The following is a 19,453-nucleotide window of genomic DNA, read 5'->3' as shown; positions in this document are numbered from 1 at the left end:
TCATACTTACACAGGACGCTCTCCCTCTCACATCCCCACCCTCCCCACCACCTTTTTCTCTCTCTCTCTCTCACTCTGCGTAGTTCAATTGCCGATCGATAAAGGCAGCATTCAAATTGTAGGCTAGACCCCCTCTCCGTCTTCAGCCGGTTAATAGGGATTATAAGGGGAAAGATGTTGAGCAGCAGATGTGAGAGCGCGCCAACAGAGATCCTCACACTTGATGCCCCTCTCAGCAGAGATGGTTGAGCCCTCGTCCAGGTTGCTGTGGTCCTATCCTAAAATTCAGTCTTGCTCACTTCTCTCCTATCAGCTGACATAGCGCGGCGGGCGGCTCTGCCTGTTTCTCCTCTCAGAAGGAAATCTCCTTAAATCCCACAGAAAGAGAAATTAGGCTGTAGGTTACATGCTTGAGTAGTGAACATGAAGGGGATTTACAGAGACGGATACTACGACGGATCTATTGAACTACGGGACGTTTTCAACAGGAGATGCGTTAGATGTGGCCGAAGGGACTTTGTTCAAACCAAAACGATGAGGATTAGGACGGGAATTGTTTTTTGGAATCTCATCTTTTCACTGATGTTCACTTGTGTGAAAGGTACGAGCCACTGCAGCAATTCTCTGTATTTTCTGACGCGCTTGGCGTGCCTCGGTGCGTGCGTGTGTGTGTGTTAGTGTGTGTGTGAGAGAGTGTGCGTGTTGGAAAAATCAAAAGCTTTAACGTTACAGACGTGCGCAAAATAGGGCTGCCGCGGCTTGGATGGAGTTTTAAGGGACGCATTTCCGAGGTTTGCGCTCAATGCAGGCTTTGACTGAGGCGCTCAATAGATATTCTTGCGGTAGCCTACGCTTCTTCTAATAGCCTACGTGAGCTGCTTTGCTTAGTGGGCTAACTAGTGAATTGTTGAGGCGCAAGTGCATGCACTGCAGATTACCTATAGGATGTTAAGAGAATCTGATTTATTTGGGATGAAAGCCGTCCTCATTTCTCTCTCTTCTTGGGCGAGTTTTCATGTATTTATGTGGGATTTCATTCAGGGGCCACTTATTTGCCAGAAATGTCACTGAAACCATATTAAGCGCCAAGGCAATAAGTGATGTAGAACCAATTTGTCGACTGGTGTTTATCGGACTTGCCAGTGCAGGCAGGTGTAAGGTGGGCTTCTTAGTATTCCAGTGGCTTTTTCCTCAGGGTCTGCCCATTTGAATGTTCTTTGTAGCTTGTGAGGTAACTGCTGCTTCCAGTTTTTTATCAATATATTTTATCCTGATTTTCACTTATTTGACCGTGTTTTCTTAAACGAGAGAATGAGAATATAAACACACAAAATCCAGATTTTGTACCAAACTGCCCGACCTCTCAGTTTTATTGTTTATTCTTATACATAAATCTGATTCATGCTACTTACATATTACAGCTCCTGTAAAAGTCATTCCAGCAATTGTTGCTTCTGTACCACACTGCCATTATCTTCTGCTCCTCCACTGTATGACATTTAAACAACTCTCACAGAAAACATAAAACCAATTCCATGCTAATTATATGTTGGCATGTTAAAAAAAGAGATTACAAGAATGTGCATGAGTGTGTTGCACGAAACAGAATAGGGAAGAAAAACACCAATCAAATCCACATGTTTTCTCCTTAGAATGTGTTCAGCGACATTTTCCGTTTACTTATCTGTTGAATGCATGTGTGCGTTTGTGAATATGGACACACACACATATTAATTTACATGCAGAATGTTCCCCCTGTGAGTAATTCTCATGTCTGTCTACTGGGGGTGGATGAAATGTGCAGCATGCTGAGTAGCAGCGCCCACCAAGAACGAGCCAAGTCGAGTTGAGCAGAGTCGGGCACAGTGCTGTTTCATCACCACCCACATTGTGGCAATGTCAAACCTTGAGGCCACTGCCAATCCTCCTAGTTCTGTTACTTATTAGGGATCCAGCCAGCCAGGAATTGCGTTGGGAGGGAGGAAAGATGGGGGGAAGAGGAAGAGGAGAAAGTCTTCTCTTGGAAAAAAAGTGGAAGAAATAGTGACATGTGGCAATGTGAGAAGGAAGAACCAGCTGTTGTTCCTTTGCTCTGACAGTTGACACAATGTTTGCAGAAGTAAAAAGATATCGACTTGATCCAGGCTGTGACTCACATCTCCTGCAAAGATAATGATGCCATAAAAAAGGCTCCATTCCAGCAGAGTTTGTACAACAGAGGTTCTTTTTCAATGTCTAGATATTAGATTATTTTTGAGCCGGCACCCTGATGGGTGAGGCAGAGTTCTAATTTCAGTTATCTCCATCACCTGTCTGATTCTCTGCACTTTCACATCAGTGAAATTTATGAAATTTAGCAACTTCGTTTTGAAATAAATGAAAGCGCTACCTTAACATTTTTTATTGCAGCAGTGCACTTATACCAAATAGTGGACATCCCCTGCAACTGTGTCACGTAATCCTCTGGGAACGTATAAAACTGCATGACACAGACACAAATTCAGGGAGCTAAATTGCAGGCACTGGACTTTTTGAAAGCAGACTGAGCAAAACACCTGGCTCAAATATGAATTGAATTCCTTTGCACTGACAGTGAGCGCTCTAGCTAATCTATCTCCTCTTCAGTACAAGAGTTGCATTTGCCCTTTATTCTTATGACAGTCACACTGCATTCATCGATCAGGGGGATCAATCATGTTCACAATAATGAGACAGTCACAAAGCTGAGTGCGCCGCATTCTTATGACACATGCCTGTGGAGGCAGCAGATAACGTCACGTGAGAGAGTGGTGATGCTCTCGAAATGAAAAAAGACCCAGACTGGAGTTATGGCCACAGCTTCCTGCGTCTGCCCCTTTATATTGTTTATGATTATTGGAATATTGAAACAGATGGATGCTATTTAACTTTATACATTTCATGGAATAAATAAAGTTTAGATTGTAGTTTTAATTTCAAATACAAAATCTACTCAGACATTCAGCTGCTGTCATTTGGGGCTTAATAGGGTAGAGCAGGGAAGTGAGGGGACGCCACAGGAGAGGACAAACAGAGCACAGAGGCCTGTTTCCCACACCAACATTAGTCCATCATCTGACAGTGAACAATTAATGATAGCAGGCAGATGGGTGAAAATTGTCCATCTGGTGTGTCCTACCACTTCTGTTTGCTGTAATTACATTGTATGTCTCACATATCTTTCTAGCACGCACGTTTTGTACATATGTGTTTTTACTCTATACTAGGCAGTCACTAATTGCTGGTAATCAGGTGGGTTCTGCACAGACTGTAATCTGGCCACTGAGCCCTTGATGAAGACTTTATCTCAATGTGATTATGTAAACAGGCTGGAAAGGCTGTTGGGGCTAATCAGGATTACAATTTGTCTGTGTAATTATACTCTATCTTCAGGGAATGTGGGCATTATCCCACTGCCCCCAAGGTTTCCTGATCTCCACAAGAGTGCTAGAAGAAACATAAGTAAGAAAACTTTAGCCAGTCTCAAGAAAACCACTTGGGTTCAACTGGAACTGGAAAGAACAATAAACTGTTGAAGGAACTGGAACTCTTTTACTCCCTATATTTCCAATGTTTCAGTGCTGATATCTCAATGGATAGTGGCACCTGCAGAAGTGATACTCAACTTAGCCACTGGCCTCTCGCCTGTGGATTTAAGCCTTGGCCAAGCTGTTAGATGTTGCTGACAGGTCCCCGTGAAGGTTGGATATAGTTTGCTGGTTCTGATGAAGTCAGTTTTAATATAAGCAGGACTCCTGTGGGAGAGAGATTGGCAATATCTTGTCTTCAGGAAGAAAAATCGCTCCCAGTTTGTTGAGGTTAAATGTAATAGGTTGAGGAGAAGCTGCTTCCAGAGTCAAGGCTACAGATTCATGGTGGACTGGATTCTGCACCTCAGGTGCCATTTTCTGGTGGGGATTAGACTGTCCAGTGGCATATTGACTGATAAGAATGTATGCATTCATGTGGACTTAATCGTCCAGCAGTTAAAAAAAAATGTCTTGATAAGGGAGAATTTTGTAATTTCATCATAACAAAACATTAAATTATAGCCAAATATAGCTTAAACATGATTTCTTTTGTGGTATAATGTTTGTCCTTCTATCCACACTGTACTGTATTTCCAGTATTATTAAGTTTATAACTATGCATACCCACACACCTTCATGGATCGCCCTCCACAGAGTTCACAGCCGCTCTTGTTTGTTTGTGTGGCTGTCGACTGGATTTCTGATATGTGACAGGAGAGCAGGCAGGGGTGAGGCATGGTCAGGGAAACAAAGTAGGTGGATCTGAAGGTAACTGAGGAGGTAGACTGCTAAGTGGAGTAGGATGTACCTCCTCAGCATATTTCAAGAGCAATTAAAGTGATAGCTTTACAGATACCTGCTAAGACTCTCATCTAAACTGGCTTGCTTTCAATGTTAAGGAGGCTGTGTGAGTGGGAACATATAAGCAATTTCCAATGAATGATTTCTCTGTAAAATGTCATGTTACTGTTAATTCCCTGACAGCTTTTATGAATGCAGCTTTTGTTGCAGCATGTTTTGTTTTAATTTCATTTAGTCATTGATTGATGTCTAATCATCTGACTTTAAGATTCCATGCTGTGTACATTAACCTATTATCCTGGCCTCTGTAGCTACATTTATGGAATCAGTTATTCATCCATGTTCGTCCATTCTATGTATAAAATGTGACCGTAATATTTCAGTAACTATTGCAGAATAAATGTTTATGGATATAAAAAAGGCTTGTCAATCATGCCACCTGCACATGGATGCACAAAAACATGTCTTTGTATGTAAATCTGCATCACATTCAGTGTCACTGATAGAGAGAAGGTCAGCCAGTAGTACCATCTAACTGCAGACAAGTAGCTACTACCTGTGCCAGCCATTTTAGACCTGCACTTCTAGTCCAGCCTGTGGATTCTGAAAGCACAGCAGCAGGTTAGAAATGACAAGAAAAAAAGAAGAGAGGAGTAATTGCTTTTATATTGTACCACCTACAGACAGTTTTTCAGCTGTCTTTAAAACCATATTCTGTCTCACTCTCTCTCTCTGTTTCTCTGTGTGTTCACACTTGATATTTTTTCTCCAGTTTGGCCCAGGAAAATGTGTTTTTTAACCAACAAACAACAAACAAACCAAAGTAAATGGATGATGCATGAGACAAAAACAACAACTGTTGCTTAATGTAGTGAATTTATTTATTGGTGATTGCTGAGGCCCAGGCTGACTGTGATTATGTTTTTTTAATATATTATTTTATTCAAGTGGAAAACAAAGTGTGCAGTTTTGAAGCTTTGGTTTGTTTTACATAAAACTGGCATGAGGCTTTGTGCACAGAAGTATTGATAAAACATTTTTTATGGATTGATCGAGAAAGATGACTGACTGTTACACGTTACTCATCTATTGTTTATTTGTCAAGGTGCTTACAAATGACATAAATATCATAAATGCTTAATACCACCTATTATTAGGACCTATAAAGGGGAAGGTGAGATAAAAACCTGGTACTCTGCTACCATGAGATTAATTCTACTTCTTTTTTTCATATGCTGCAGGTTAGTGTTACACTGTACTGTCCCAATTTTATCAACTCATTTATTTTACCTTAGTGTGTGTGTGTGTGTGTGTGTAAAAACACACACACACACACACACACACACACGTTTTGAAAAGATGTCATGTGCAACCTTTGCCTGCAGGTGGAGAAACAGTTAAAACTGCAGCAGCTGTTACTTTCTTTGCATACATCTGCACATCTAAACTGCTGTCACCATTGCTTTTACTTTCCTGGAGGCACCACAGGTTGGCATGTGTGGTCTAACACATTTTGGAGTATATAAAACCTACTAATTATTAATAAGGCAGTTTTGTAAAGCGGTGATTGATTTTTCAAGCAAGATGCCAAGAGGTGCTTAACACTTTATATATAATATATATATATATATATATATATATATTACATAGTATACATTGTATATATATAATACATTCCTTCAATATGCAAACAGGTTTTTAAACCTTATAGAAGATGATGTTTACCTGGAAAGTTAAAAGAAAAACAGCCAATAACTGTTTTAGACTTTGCCTGGAGAAAGAAAAAGACAGATTGTTGGTCTGTGCTTTCTTGTGGGAAAAGTGAAATGTTGATGTTATTGTTTATTTGGGAGACTACAGATACAGCCATCCTATTAGATATGTTGTTGGCTCACACTTTTGTGTTGTACAGCAGCTCTCACAGTGGTGGTCTGGCATCAGGTGCAGTATGGCCCAGTAGTACTTCGAGGAGGTATTGGTGTCTAGCCATAAAATACTGTATCTACTGGGAAGTAGCTGAAGCACCAGAAGCATGCTGACATTGGGAAATAGTTATTATACTTGGCCATGCAGACACACAACCTCTGTTATTTCCTCGTGCAGTGGTATGTGTGTATTTGTGCATGTGCCAGCTGCGTTTTGGTGTGGCAGTGTATTTGATTTTAGTATTTTTCACCTCAGTGGCTGGCAATTTAAAACCACCAAATGGAATATTTCAGAGCCCTTTTCCAAATTGCAGTGACACACTCATGAGGTAATAGTCATTCGCTAGAAAGCCTCTTTTCTGTTTTTGTTGTACGAAGCCCATTTTCCTTTCATCAAGCATGCAGACAAGCATAGTGAGCGGCTGCGATTATGCACATTCTATCAGTATGAATTGTGAAGGTGCAGCACAGCCATGCAGATAAAATCCTTCTCTTTAGGGACATCAATTTAAGATTCTGTCTACTAAGGTTGCTGTCTAGGCCCAGGTAGTCATCACTGTTGTCTCCCTGCTTGTGCTGATGAAAAATTATTTTCTCTTCCCTCCACATTTTATGGCCATGGCTCAGGTTTAGTATGTAGGAGAAAAGACAAAATTGCCTCCGAAACATAACTTGTAAGCGTTGCAGTAGCTCTGATTTGATGGGGCACAGACCCTCAATATTCATGATTTAAAGGTGTGACAACAAACAAGTTCTCTCTCTCGCTCTCTTTTACCATTTGCATTATATTCACGGGAAACTATTTCAATTTCATTTTATTTTTTACTGTTTTGCGAAGATTGTGTTTTTCTCAGAATGCATTATTGTTAACACTGTAGATCAAATATAATCCCAGCGCAGCCCTCATTTAGTCTTTGAACTTTTGAGAAGTGTATAACACTGCTGTTTCTCTCTGTGGTGTTTTGTGAGGGGTGTGGATACAAAACGCAAAGCAGGATTTTTGCCACAAATGAAGCCTGGCAAGATGTTTGTTGACCTTTGTTTTTGCTTGGTAAGGGCTCCATCTTCACACTCTGTGCTCTGTAACTAGTCTTCGCTGATGGATATCTCTATATTGGCTGACTCACCTTTAAGGTCAGGTGCAAATCAATGCAGGTTTTGTAGCGCTGCTATTGCCTTTCCCCCTCTGTGTTTGATTTGCCATCATCGCGAATGATGATGAAATGCCATCTGAAGCAAGAGGTGTCCTCGGCTGAGCATACGCTACAGTCATTCGTGAGGAAATGGAGTATCACGCAGAGAGGGAGAAAATAATACACGCCAGAAATAAGTTAAAAAGAGGAGCTTGAAAGTGCATAGCTCAGTAGGCGTGTGTATGTTGGGCTTTGGGGTTGTTTGAAGAGAGATACTGTCATGTTTGAAGGGTGGAGGCAAAACACGAAATGCACAAATCGGCTGGTGGTCAAAGCCAGGCTTATTACATCAAAAGTCTAAAACTGAGCATTTTAGCATCATTTAATGATTCATGTCATTATGTATTCATTTACTTGCATATTTTGTGAATATCCATGCATTCATATTTTAGTCTTATTATTGTTATTGTTGATACACTGACCCTTGGATCCTCATACAGTCACAATATTTATGTGAGGTCAAGCATCAATCTAAAAGTTTCATTACTGAAAAAATACATTTTTACATATTAAATGCCAATTTGTTAAAGGCAGAAGCTTTTTACATTTATATAACAATAGGTGATAGATGACTTTTTTTGGTAGCTTGTGTAGTTTTGTGGCAGGTGAGGACAATCCTGTCAGGAAGAGCATGACTCTTGTTGTGTAAGGGTGCTCACTGTCACCACCCACTGACAAGATCAATAACCATGATATTAACAGATTTATCAATAAGGCTGGTGGACTCCCTGTGGGCTGTAAATGTCTTGGGATAAGACTCCAACTTCCTCCAACACCCTTATTGATCTGGGACCCTTACTCTACTACCTCTGTGAAGCTAAGACTGCATTAGCTTAATCTAAGTATTCCTTACAAACTGACCACTGATAATATCATGACTGAATGAATGATATTACTGTGCAGTAAGAAGAGCACTCAGGGCTCAGTTCTTTTTTAAGGGGAAGAAGGTTTAATTGGGCTTGAAACATCTTACAGTTATGTCAGAGCTCAAAGAAAGATGAAAACAGTTCACCTCAGCCGTCTTTACTCGCTTGGCTCAGTTCATGAGACACACACAGACACACACACACTGGTTACAATAACCAGTTATGTGTGTATGTGGAGGAAAAGTCGCTTTGGTCCGAAGCATCTGCCGAGCGACTCCGATGCAATAATACATTGTGACATTGTTACTGTGGCATCATTTGCTGTGACACTGCAGACCTTTCAAAGTGTAGTCTGGTAACATGCGGCGAACTTGTCCTCACAAAGAGCCCTGCAGTCGATGTCTGCCTGCTGTTTCTCATCCACACGACATGAACTAATGAAGATTCAGTGGAATACTTGAGCTGTTTACAAATAACCAAGCTACAGTACGGTATTTTTGAATCTCTAATTCTCAACCCAAAGGCATGTAACATGTAATTTAGGTCCATTAATGGAAGAAGTTTGTACAGACTGGTGCCAAAGAGGGAGCTGCAACATTTCTGTCATTGCCACCACATTAAATACCATTAATTAGTGCAGGAAAAAAGTTCATTTGAATGTTACTCTGATTGCAATAAGCCCCAGGATTTTGTTAGATTAGATCAAGTTTATTGTCTTGTGCAGTCTGCCACTGATAACAATAGGCAGTCGATAAAATACAAATACAATAGAACACAATAAATTTGCCGCTCTAAGTGCTGCAGTCTTTCATCAGAATTCAGCTGTTTCACTGCAGGAGGGAAGAAAAGCTTTTGTCTAGTAGTTAAATGTGCCCTGCGGGATCCTGAAGCAACAACCTGAAGAGAACAGGTCAAACTGTGATTGTTTATTTTCCAAGCCTATTTAATGAGAATCCGTTCAAATATAGTCAATGGGGATGGGCAATCTCTCATACCTTTCAGCAACCCAGTAGTCTGTTTGTCACTCATAATTATTTGGATGGCAGTAAATGACTGCTCTCCCCATTTCCTGCTGCACATAATTGCTGGTCTTAATGGGCCAATACAAATCCACAATAATGATGGAGGACAACATATTGGCTGTGTTTGAGGGTGTGACTGCCCTTTCATACACCAGCCTGTGTACTGGAAAGCAAGCTTTAAGTGTTGTCTCTTGATTTCACACCTTAAATAACTCATTTAGCCTGCAACAAATTTGTTTAGGCCTTGAAAATAATAGGATGCCCTCTGTGATGCATAATGTATTTTGTTTACAAGATCAATCTTATTTTCCATCCTGAGGTTCATTAACTGGTTCATTCTGCCCCAAATCTCTGCGTTCATCAGTGAGAAGCACTACACTGCCAGTGACGCATATAAATATGCATGTTTGCACACAAACACACACAATTCATTCTAGACAAACACATTCGGAAATCTTATCAGAATGAGAAATAACTGCCATTTTTGCTAAGGGCAACATAGACAGGAAACTGGCTTTATCAGCATCAGAGGTGTGGCATTGCAGGGTTTGTGTGTAAATCCAATAGGCCAGAGGTAAATGTAACTATTTGAGGAACAGCTGGGACCATTCTTGAGCTGTCTGTCAGGCAGCCTGGCTGCCTGCTGAGGCCACTGTTTCTGCCAGACGATATGATACTGATTTATATTTCTGAACTGTGTTTTCCCCACTGTGCAATCACAGCATGTTGTTAATTTGGTTTCTCATCACAACTTATAGGCGTTGTTGCAGCGTGGCACTAATACAGGGTCGGAGAAAACTCCGGGGAGTGCGTTTCACAATTGAAGTGATGATGGAGGTCGGAGCATGCAGCTGAGCGTGACAATTGTATTCAAGGAAGACATACTGTAGGTCCAAGTGATAGATGTGTTTAAAGCATGTTCTGTACAAGGAAGTCCATGTTGTTGTCGTGTTTCTCTTTGAAGTAACAAGATGAATGTTTACAGTGTTCTTTTTATAGAATCGGCTTTTATGGAGCTGACAGTGCTTAACATATTACAAGCTTGTATAATTCAGAGCATTAAAAAAGGAGGATTCCAAATCGAAATGGATAGAAAAAACTCGGACAGAGGCAGAGCTGTAGAGCAGGGAGGAAGAGGGGGATAAAGAAATCTTTTCAGAACAACTGGCAGTAGCTGTAAACACAAGAAGGTGAGAGGACAAGAAGAGGCTGAGAAGCAAGCTGAAGGAGACACAAGAGGGGAAAATGCATTCAGAGAAAGCTGAGAGAGGAGAAATAAAAGATGAAAGAAAGAAGTAGATCAGAGGAGGGGGAAAGAGGCAGAAAAAAAGGGAAATAGATATGTTGGCACTGAGCATCTGCTCTGTCATCCCCAGGACATCAGAACAATCAGCCACACAAACACTGCTAAGCAGTTCACACAAACAGCATTACTCTAAATAGTTCACTACATTAGTCATCTAATACTTCACAAACACTGAAATATCTCAGAGACTAATTGAGCTCTGTGGGTGCTAAAGTAGTTAATGTAGAAGAGACAGAAGCTGGCCAAACATACAACCAGTAATACTTTTATCTTTAATTCTTGTGTCAGTCTGCATGCTTCTGAGCCCATCACAAGATTTACAGGTTCCTCTCTGTTGACCCTAAACCAGGGGAGCTTCAGTGGTTAGCCACACTTATAAACTCTTGCGGTGACTGTGACATAACTCAAGTCTAGTTTGCTGGATTTGCACTCATAGTTATGTAGCAGCAATTAAAACTGCATGTGTCTGGTTGCATATATGTTTTACTTGGCTGTTCTCACTCCAACAGACATTCATTAGAGGTAATCAATACTGTAATATGTAAACCAAAGAGATGCAGCGATTAGCTAACTGCTTATCTGACTACAAACATAAGAAAAAACAGACAGAAAGCATTCAATAATACCTTTTATAGCTGAAGGTGTGATAAATATCAGTGCAGCAGGCCTGGCTAACCCTGATGATGATGATCTCGATTACTATACAACTATAATATATTAGGAATGGTTGTAAACTAATGTTCATGTACAACAATCCTCTGTCTTTGACTAAGCTTGTAAAAATTAAGGCAGTGTTGCAGAGCATTATTATCCCACTTTTATTTGGTATGGCAGCATTGTTCTGGTCATGGTCAGGTAAAATTACATTTCAGGAAAGAAAGGGTGTTCAGAAGAATGGAAGAGGTGACTTCTAAAGGAAAATAAAGGCAGGCATCAGCATTCAAATTGTGCAATGTTATGCATTTCTGCCCTCATAATAATCTAATCCCTCTCTTTGACTGAGGTGAATTAAGTCTAAACTGAGGCTTAACTACTACTGCACAACTGTGGGTGGGCTCATCTTGTGTAATGATTTTCCTTAAATTACTTATACAGGGAAATTTAAAGAGTCGATGTGCGTGACATGCTCTTCATCCCTTCTCTTTTAACAGTTCACATGCAGTTCATTGTCCTGTGTGAACCAGAGGCTCCCTTTGTAAAATGTAGATCTAACATCTAACAACATCTAACAACAAACATCTTCCCTTCATTTAAAAGTATATGATCTACCCACCCTCACAGTTTAGTTGAACCATTGATGAGGGCTGTGCTCATAATTATCATATTCCCAAGAGTACTTGAAGGCACCCATAATGCTCTGCGTCACAGGTTGGATCATGTTGACCCTGTGGGCGGTGCATCAATGGTACAAATTTGCCATGATTACCCTGTTTGCTCAATGGTGGCAGAAATAATTGCGACTTAGACATGCAACAAACCTTGGCTGGAATTTCCCCCTGCTGTATTTAGAGCAGCAGCTCATCAACAAACATTAAACATTGTGTATGTACTGTGTTTATAGCTGTATGTAAAAAGGTCAGGCCACTTGATTTGCTGTATATAGGAGGGCTGAACTAGCTGCCAGTTATCTGAACAATACATAGGGATGATGCATAGATCAGGTTCAGGACCACTGTGAGCAATGATGGTGGATTATTGTGTATGTGATAAAGGAATCGGTGTTTCCTGTTTCTGTGTAATATAAACAGCTGCCAGGTGTTGTCAGAAAATAATGAAATGAACCAGTTTGACAACAGGGACATTAAATGTCACTTTGTCTCAGAGTTTTAACATTTTGACTGTTCCTGTCAATTTATGAGAACATACTGTTTGGAAAAATGACTGTCATAGTTAGAGGCCATTTGAGTTGCATAGCTACCAAGTGATCCGTGTGTTTTGTTTTTCCCCATAATGCAATGATGTGTGAGTGTGTGTGTGTGTGTAGCCAACACTATGCACAACATCCGTTACCTACCAAGTATGAAAAGCTAATTACACTAGGAGTAAATTGTGGGGGGTAAACCATGCATCTTAATTAAGTTTGCATTTCATTAGACAACACGGCAGATAGGCTCAAATAAAAAGCAGAGTGTGACACAGTGTGTATGGGATCATGTTCCTGTATTGTTTATGAGAGTATATTGAAAGTGAAAATGTGCAGGGAACAGGTGCCACTGTGAGAACACACATTGTCCAAACTGCTCAGACCATGAGGTGTACAATAGCAAAAATGCAGAAGCTTCCTTCGGCTCCTCCTGGGATATCCCTGCTGGAGCTTGAAAACAAAATCCCTTCACTTTGTCTTTGGCCTGCCTGAGGGCCTCCAGCCAGCTGGATGTGCCTGGTGAACCTTCTTAAACTTTTCCTCCAATGGGAAAGAAATTCAGCTACAAACAGACTCAGGAAGAGGTGTTAAATATTTCAACCAGCTCACGCTTGATTGTAAACCATGTAGGTAAAAAACTCGAGGCCTTTCTGTGCTGCCGGAAAGAGAATATCATCAACATAGAGCAAAAGTCTGCTTTGAAATCCTGTCCATGAAAATAACAAACAGATAAGGTACATACTTGGAAAAGTCAAACACCCATTAAACAGATCTTAAAGGTGTTGGTATGCATCATTGCCTTGTAGATCATTGCACGGACATTGAAAGTTGACTGGATGCACCAATTAATGGGGTATCACACTGTTCAGGCTGCCTATTAAAATTTGCCAGGGAACTGGAAAGTAGACAGAAAATCAAGCTTTGGATCCAGGATGAACAGTGCAGGTTCCACCCAGGCAGCAGCATGCAACAGTGTGTGTGAATATGTCTACTGTAAATGATGTTTCTGAATACATCGGGGTTACTCAGCTGTGGCACACAAGCTCATTTACATCGACACGACAACGTTTATCCAAGCAACCAGATAATAGTAGTAGGGTAGAAGGATATTGATTCTCAGCATCCAGTGCGTTAAGGTGCAAATAGTCGTCATATGTGTGCTGACTGTTAAATTCTTGTGCCACACTAAGTTGAGAAACCTTGCTGGATGTTTAATTGTGGAGCTCTGTGGCACTGAACCGTGATTGTGCATCACAAGCTTTTTGTTTTAGAAAACTGAAAAACTTCCCCAGTTATGCATTTTCTCCTGTTATTACAGCAGTGGGTGTTGCAGCTTATTCTTTTTTAATTTGAGGAGGAACAGAAAGCATAAATGGAAACATACAATTTGGCTCCTAGTCAGCTGGTTGTCAGCTTCTCCTAGCTGAGAACACAATAAAGCTTTTCTCGAATTTGTTCTCAGTTGAAGAAATATAATTGCACATGAACTGTGTTATGCAGATGTTAAAATAAAATCTTACTTCTTAGTAATGTTTGTATAGGCCTGTTTAACCATTTTAAATCCATTCATTTTTATTTATTCTTGGTTGGATGCATGCAACAGGCAGAGTTTTTCAAAGGGAAATACATTTCTATTATAATGACTCTGTTTTTGTGTTCTCCTTCCTTCACAGACTCACTCATTGTATCTGTTCTCTTTCTTTTCAGGTTTTATCCATACATGTGGAGGCACTTTAAAAGGCAGAAATGGGACAATAGAAAGCCCAGGGTTTCCATATGGATATCCAAATGGAGCGAACTGTACCTGGGTGATTGTTGCTGACGAGGGGAACAGGATTCATATAGTTTTTCAATCTTTCGCTGTGGAGGAGGAATATGACTTTTTATCTTTGTACGACGGGCATCCACACCCGGCTAACTTCAGGACGAGGTAAGGAAGCAGCCCCGAAGCCGTACACCTTGAAGGCAGTGTTTGAAGGCTGGCAAAAAGGGATGGAAAGATGTGAGGGAGGAAAGCCTTCAGTGATCACTTCTGACAGAAAGTTCATCTTTAATGTACACATGACAAGAACTGCTTATACTAGTCAGGGAGGTGTCAGACACGTCTCTGGTGCTGTTTGAGGGGAGTTGTGCTGAGCTATTGGGGATTTCATTTGGGAAAGGTTTCAGAAGAGCTAAAAATGCTAGTTGTACATTAAAGTGACTTTAACATATTTATTTATACGCTTGTGTACAATATTGATAGTCTGAGGGAATAGTGTCAGAAAGAGCAGGTTCCTCCATAAAACACACAAAATATTCATAGATACCAAAACAGCCCATCAACCACAAAGCTCTACGAAGAACCTGCAGCGTTTACTTCTGAATGAGCAAGCTGTGCTGGCTGTGGTGATGCAGGGGTCAGCTAAGTTGCCAGCGTCTTTTATTCAAATGGTTCACTGGAGGAGGCAGAGGTGGCGTTCTGGATTCAAAGCCTGACATTCAAAGTGTTGTAAGGATTTTTTTAAAAAATGTTTCATTGAAGGTTTATGTTGCCTTTTTGATATTTTGGCTCATTTTGAAAGGACATTCACTGAATTCACAAAACCGAACAAATAAAATGTACTAAACAGCCATGGAAAGGGTAAAAGGGAAGGTTCAGGGCTTAACATCTGACGTAGTGTCATTTCTGTACATTTTAACTAATAAAATAACATTTTATAATTTAACACACCGTCTCAAACAGAGGCTCAGTAGAACCCTAACGACCCTAGAAATTGGTTTAACTGTCAGGGTTTAAAGCCAATCAGCATTGCCTATTAAAAAAAGATATAAAAATAAATAAATAAATTAGCATTTGCCTGTTAAAAAATAAGGACACATAATAATAGTGATTCATAATGAATCAGCACTGCGGCATTCTTAGGATGTTCCATGTTCCGCTTTCCCAAAATGAATCCTGAATCATCTTATGTTTGGATTTCAAAGGAAGGAGCCACAAAGGTTTCACATTTTCCTTGTCAAACCAAATTGCTCGAAAATAAACCCACTCTTTATAGATAAGTGTGAGTGTGTACTATGAGAAGATTATCTCTCAGCTGAGCTGATAGAAATGTGGATACACACGTCAGCTTTTAAAGCTGTCAAAAGCTTTTTAAAGATATCTTGGTGGCTGATTATCCACTTGTATTCACAAGCATGCTCCAATGGAGGTGAAAGTGGAGTCCAGCATTTCACCGTGACACTCCAAAAAAAAAAAAAAATCATTTCTCGTGGGCCTTTTATGTGGCTCAGCCTCAGTGAAAGTGGACTGAGGTTGCGTGCTTTTACAAAGAATGTATAGAAAAGGGTGGCTATGAAGAGGAACAACTGAATCATTGTTGATACTTTAGCAGAGGGATCAATTTAGATCAGGTTGCATAATACTGTTTTAAGGTTTGCCTTATGAAAAGTAACCCTGCTCCACATCAATTACTGATATCACATGCATGACTCAAATGGCGCAGATACATGTACAGATACAAGAATAAAAAATTACAGAGCAATTTATATTCATGTTCTAACCAAACCATTAAGCTTTACTGACATCTTACTGTTATAAAACAGATGCCATTTTACTGACAGAAAATTAAATTAAATCAACATCAATAAGTTACGGCTTATGTCACGTGATCACATATGCTATTTAGTAGGCATTAATAACGGTTACAGTGCCACACTTTATTTTAGTGCCATTCAAAGCAGCTTTAAAATTTAACAGCACAATATGAGCCGGTTCATTTATATCCAAAACATAATGAAATGAAAGGTTTATGGGTAATAGAATAGAATAGAATAACAAATACAGGAGCACATTAAAACAGAAATGTGTTTTTATTGGCACATTAAATAAGTTGTGTGTATGTGTTTTTACAATATCATTTCAAATTTTGGCATTTGCACATCTTCGTAGTTTCGTGCCACATGTATTAGGTCACAAAAGACAACAACACAAAAGAACGTTAGCTCCTGAAGCCACCGCACCGTGCAAAACCCAAAATTCCTACTACCCGCGAATGCAGCACGGGTCATCTGATTGACGTTCATTAGTCACAGCAGTAACACCTGTGTAGAGAAGAGACGTGATGGCGGTGAAGTGAAGCGTCAGTTTGCTCTCCGATAACTTCAGTAAGTTACATTTATTTTTCTATCGTTTCTTCTTGTCGCGTTGTCAACGCCGAAACTAGCGAATTTGCGCACTGTAGGAGTAAAGATGTCTGAAGTTTCAGAACGTGTCAGAGATAAACAGCCGACATGTTTGTTTTTAGCGGGGGTCGATGTTGTCCACGAAGCGAGATGAGAGGGTTAGCGAGGTCCGAATCACGTGGTGTCTCTGTTTTAACGTAGCTACATCATCACCACAGGTAACATCAGCCTACTTTAAGACGTAGGCCTAATCACCATTCCTAGCAACTCTTTGGACATAAAGGTGCCTAAACTGTGCCGTGTTCTGTTCAGAGTTTGTAGACAAACAGTGCTATTTATTTATTTTTTTCTATTTAATGACACATTTTGTATGTTTGTTATGCAACCAAAAGCAGCCATTAGTAAAATATTTTCAATTTACCTCGGTCTCAAGTGCGACCATCAAGTTGCATTTCAAAACATATTAAAACAAACTCCCATACTGAGGTTTTTTGTGTTTGCTGCATAAAAGGTTATTTTAAATATCAAAAGGGCGTTGTGCATTGAATAGTAAAATTAATTGACACAATTATTTTCATTACATCAGCCTATTTTCTTTCATCATGCCTCGGTGGTCTGATTTGCTGCTGCTGCTGTGGTGCTTTGTATTTATATTTTTCCATATCTACTCCATAATAACCACCTGTTTCTCCTGGATAAAGCCAGTGACCCTCAAATGACCGCAATTTATGATTACAGTCTGCAATAAGGCTAAGTTTTAAACTTTGACATGACTAGGTAAATGTGTATGTGTGTAGTTTTCAGCTTGAAGATGATTTGCACTTTATCTAATTTGCAGTAACATTTGGTGCTATTCCCCAAACAGTGACCCACAGTCTCAACTCTGAAGGCTGAAATGTCCAAATCTAATAAAATTATTTATTTTGGAAATAATTTTTATACAGTGCAATTGGTACATTATTATAAAAACCAGTAAGAATATAATTATGTTGCATTAAAGGTAGTGTAGGAGATTTTGAAAACTCCGATTTTGAAAGTAAACACACGCTCCGTTCTCTCTGAGCTCACCCCGAAGCCACGCCTTCCAACCAGTCTGTGACTTCGGCTATCATGCACGTACCTCTCTGGTGAGCACAGAGCAGGAAGAGAGCAGCCAACCAGCCAACTCTATGCGCAGGGGCGCCTCACAGGATTGGCTGATGTTTTTAGCGTTTTTATAGCTTCCACAGATGATTAATATTCTTTGTTTTAAAGCGAAACTGCCGGTTACTAATCGGTTGCTATCGGATTGTAAAAAGAAGTTACACTAATTTAACCAAAAGTGCATCAGAAAGAAATCTCCTACCCTACCATGTAAGTACATTTATGTGTAATAGAATCAAATGTTCAACAGCACCTTGTAAGTTTTTTTAGTGCAATCATTAAACACTGTTATCATGTGTACAGTAGATGATAACATGAGAGAAGGTTTATTAATGGCATGAATCTTTTGGGAATCACTATTTTGCCCTGATAATTATGGATATTATGTGTAACTGTAATGATTTATAAACAGAACTAGTCCCTAAGAGAATAGCAGTTCTTAATTTAGCCTAATTATCTCATGTGTAACTGTAATGAGGAATGATAAATAGATGAGTGATAGCAAATCTAAGGTCATCTATATCTGCTGGTTGTACGCCATATTTAATGGGCAGTACCAACGGAAGACAATGTACACCGACTGTTTACATGATCATTAAATGATCTACCGATTAGATTTATTCTGCTCATTTTGTTTTATTTTGTTTTCCAGAATTTTTCTGCTAGGCTAGTGGTGCCGTTTTAGCAGCCATTGTTGACTGAGCTAGGCAAAGAGTAAATCACTGTTGCCGTGATGTGTGTGAGCCTAATCACACAGCATTCGCTGTGGCATTGTTTTGATAAGCTTCTGCAATGTCACAAGATTTATTTCTGTCCGGTGTTGCATTAATTTTTCACCAAAATCTTGTATTAATAATGGGAGAGTCAGACCATTGCACGAGGCCTTCTCAAGCACATCCCAAAGAGCCTTAATGAGGTTAAGGTCTGGACTCTGTGGTGGCCAATGCATGTGTGAAAATGATGGCCCATGCCATGTATGCCTGACCAAGTGCAGCAACCCCAGATCATAGCACTGCCGCCACAGGCTTGTACAGTAGGCACTAGGCATGATGGTTGCTTCATCTGCCTCTCTTCTCACCCTGATGTGCCCATCACTCTGGAACAGGGTAAATCTGGGCTCGACGAACCCCATGACCTTCTTCCATTGCTCTAGAGTCCAATGTTTATGCTCCCTAGCAAAATGGAGCCTTTTTCACGATTAGCCTCACTGATTAGTGGTTTTCTTAAGGCTACACAGCTGTTCAGTCCCAATCCCTTGAGTTTCCTTTGCATCCTTTGTGTGTGGTAATGCTCTTACTTTTACTATTAAACATAGCCCTGACTTCTACTGTTTTTTTTTTTTTTTTTTAATGATTTGATTTCATCAAGTGATCGATGATCACACATCAGTCACAATTTTTTTTTCCCGACCAAATCTCTTTCTCAAAGACGATGGTCCCACTATCCTTCCTATTTTTAATAATGTGTTGGACAGTTCTTCACCCTATTTTAGTTGTTTCTGTAATCTCCTTAGATGCTTTTTCTGCTTGATGCGTGCCAATGATTTGACCCTTTTCTAACAAACATCTTTCTTTTCCACAACCATAGACCATAGAGGTATGTCTTTTAACATGGTTGTTTA

At 40.0% G+C, this 19,453-nt stretch overlaps 1 protein-coding gene across 1 annotated transcript in view; it reads left to right on the top strand.

Moving 5' to 3' along the window:
- Positions 1 to 501: 501 nt before the first annotated feature.
- Positions 502 to 19,453, top strand: part of LOC114448150 (CUB and sushi domain-containing protein 3-like) — a 184,495-nt gene continuing 165,543 nt past the window's right edge. Inside the window, exons 1-2 of the mRNA XM_028424904.1 lie at positions 502 to 601; positions 14,233 to 14,455. Of these exons, the coding sequence (XP_028280705.1) occupies positions 535 to 601; positions 14,233 to 14,455 (290 nt within the window). The 5' untranslated portion in view covers positions 502 to 534. The remainder of the gene's footprint in view (positions 602 to 14,232; positions 14,456 to 19,453) is intronic.

Source organism: Parambassis ranga, chromosome 16 (assembly GCF_900634625.1).
Source record: "Parambassis ranga chromosome 16, fParRan2.1, whole genome shotgun sequence".
In the NCBI taxonomy this organism is placed as follows: Eukaryota; Metazoa; Chordata; class Actinopteri; family Ambassidae; genus Parambassis; species Parambassis ranga.
Note: the sequence above shows the minus strand (reverse complement) of the source record. Positions and strands in the feature narration are given on the sequence as shown.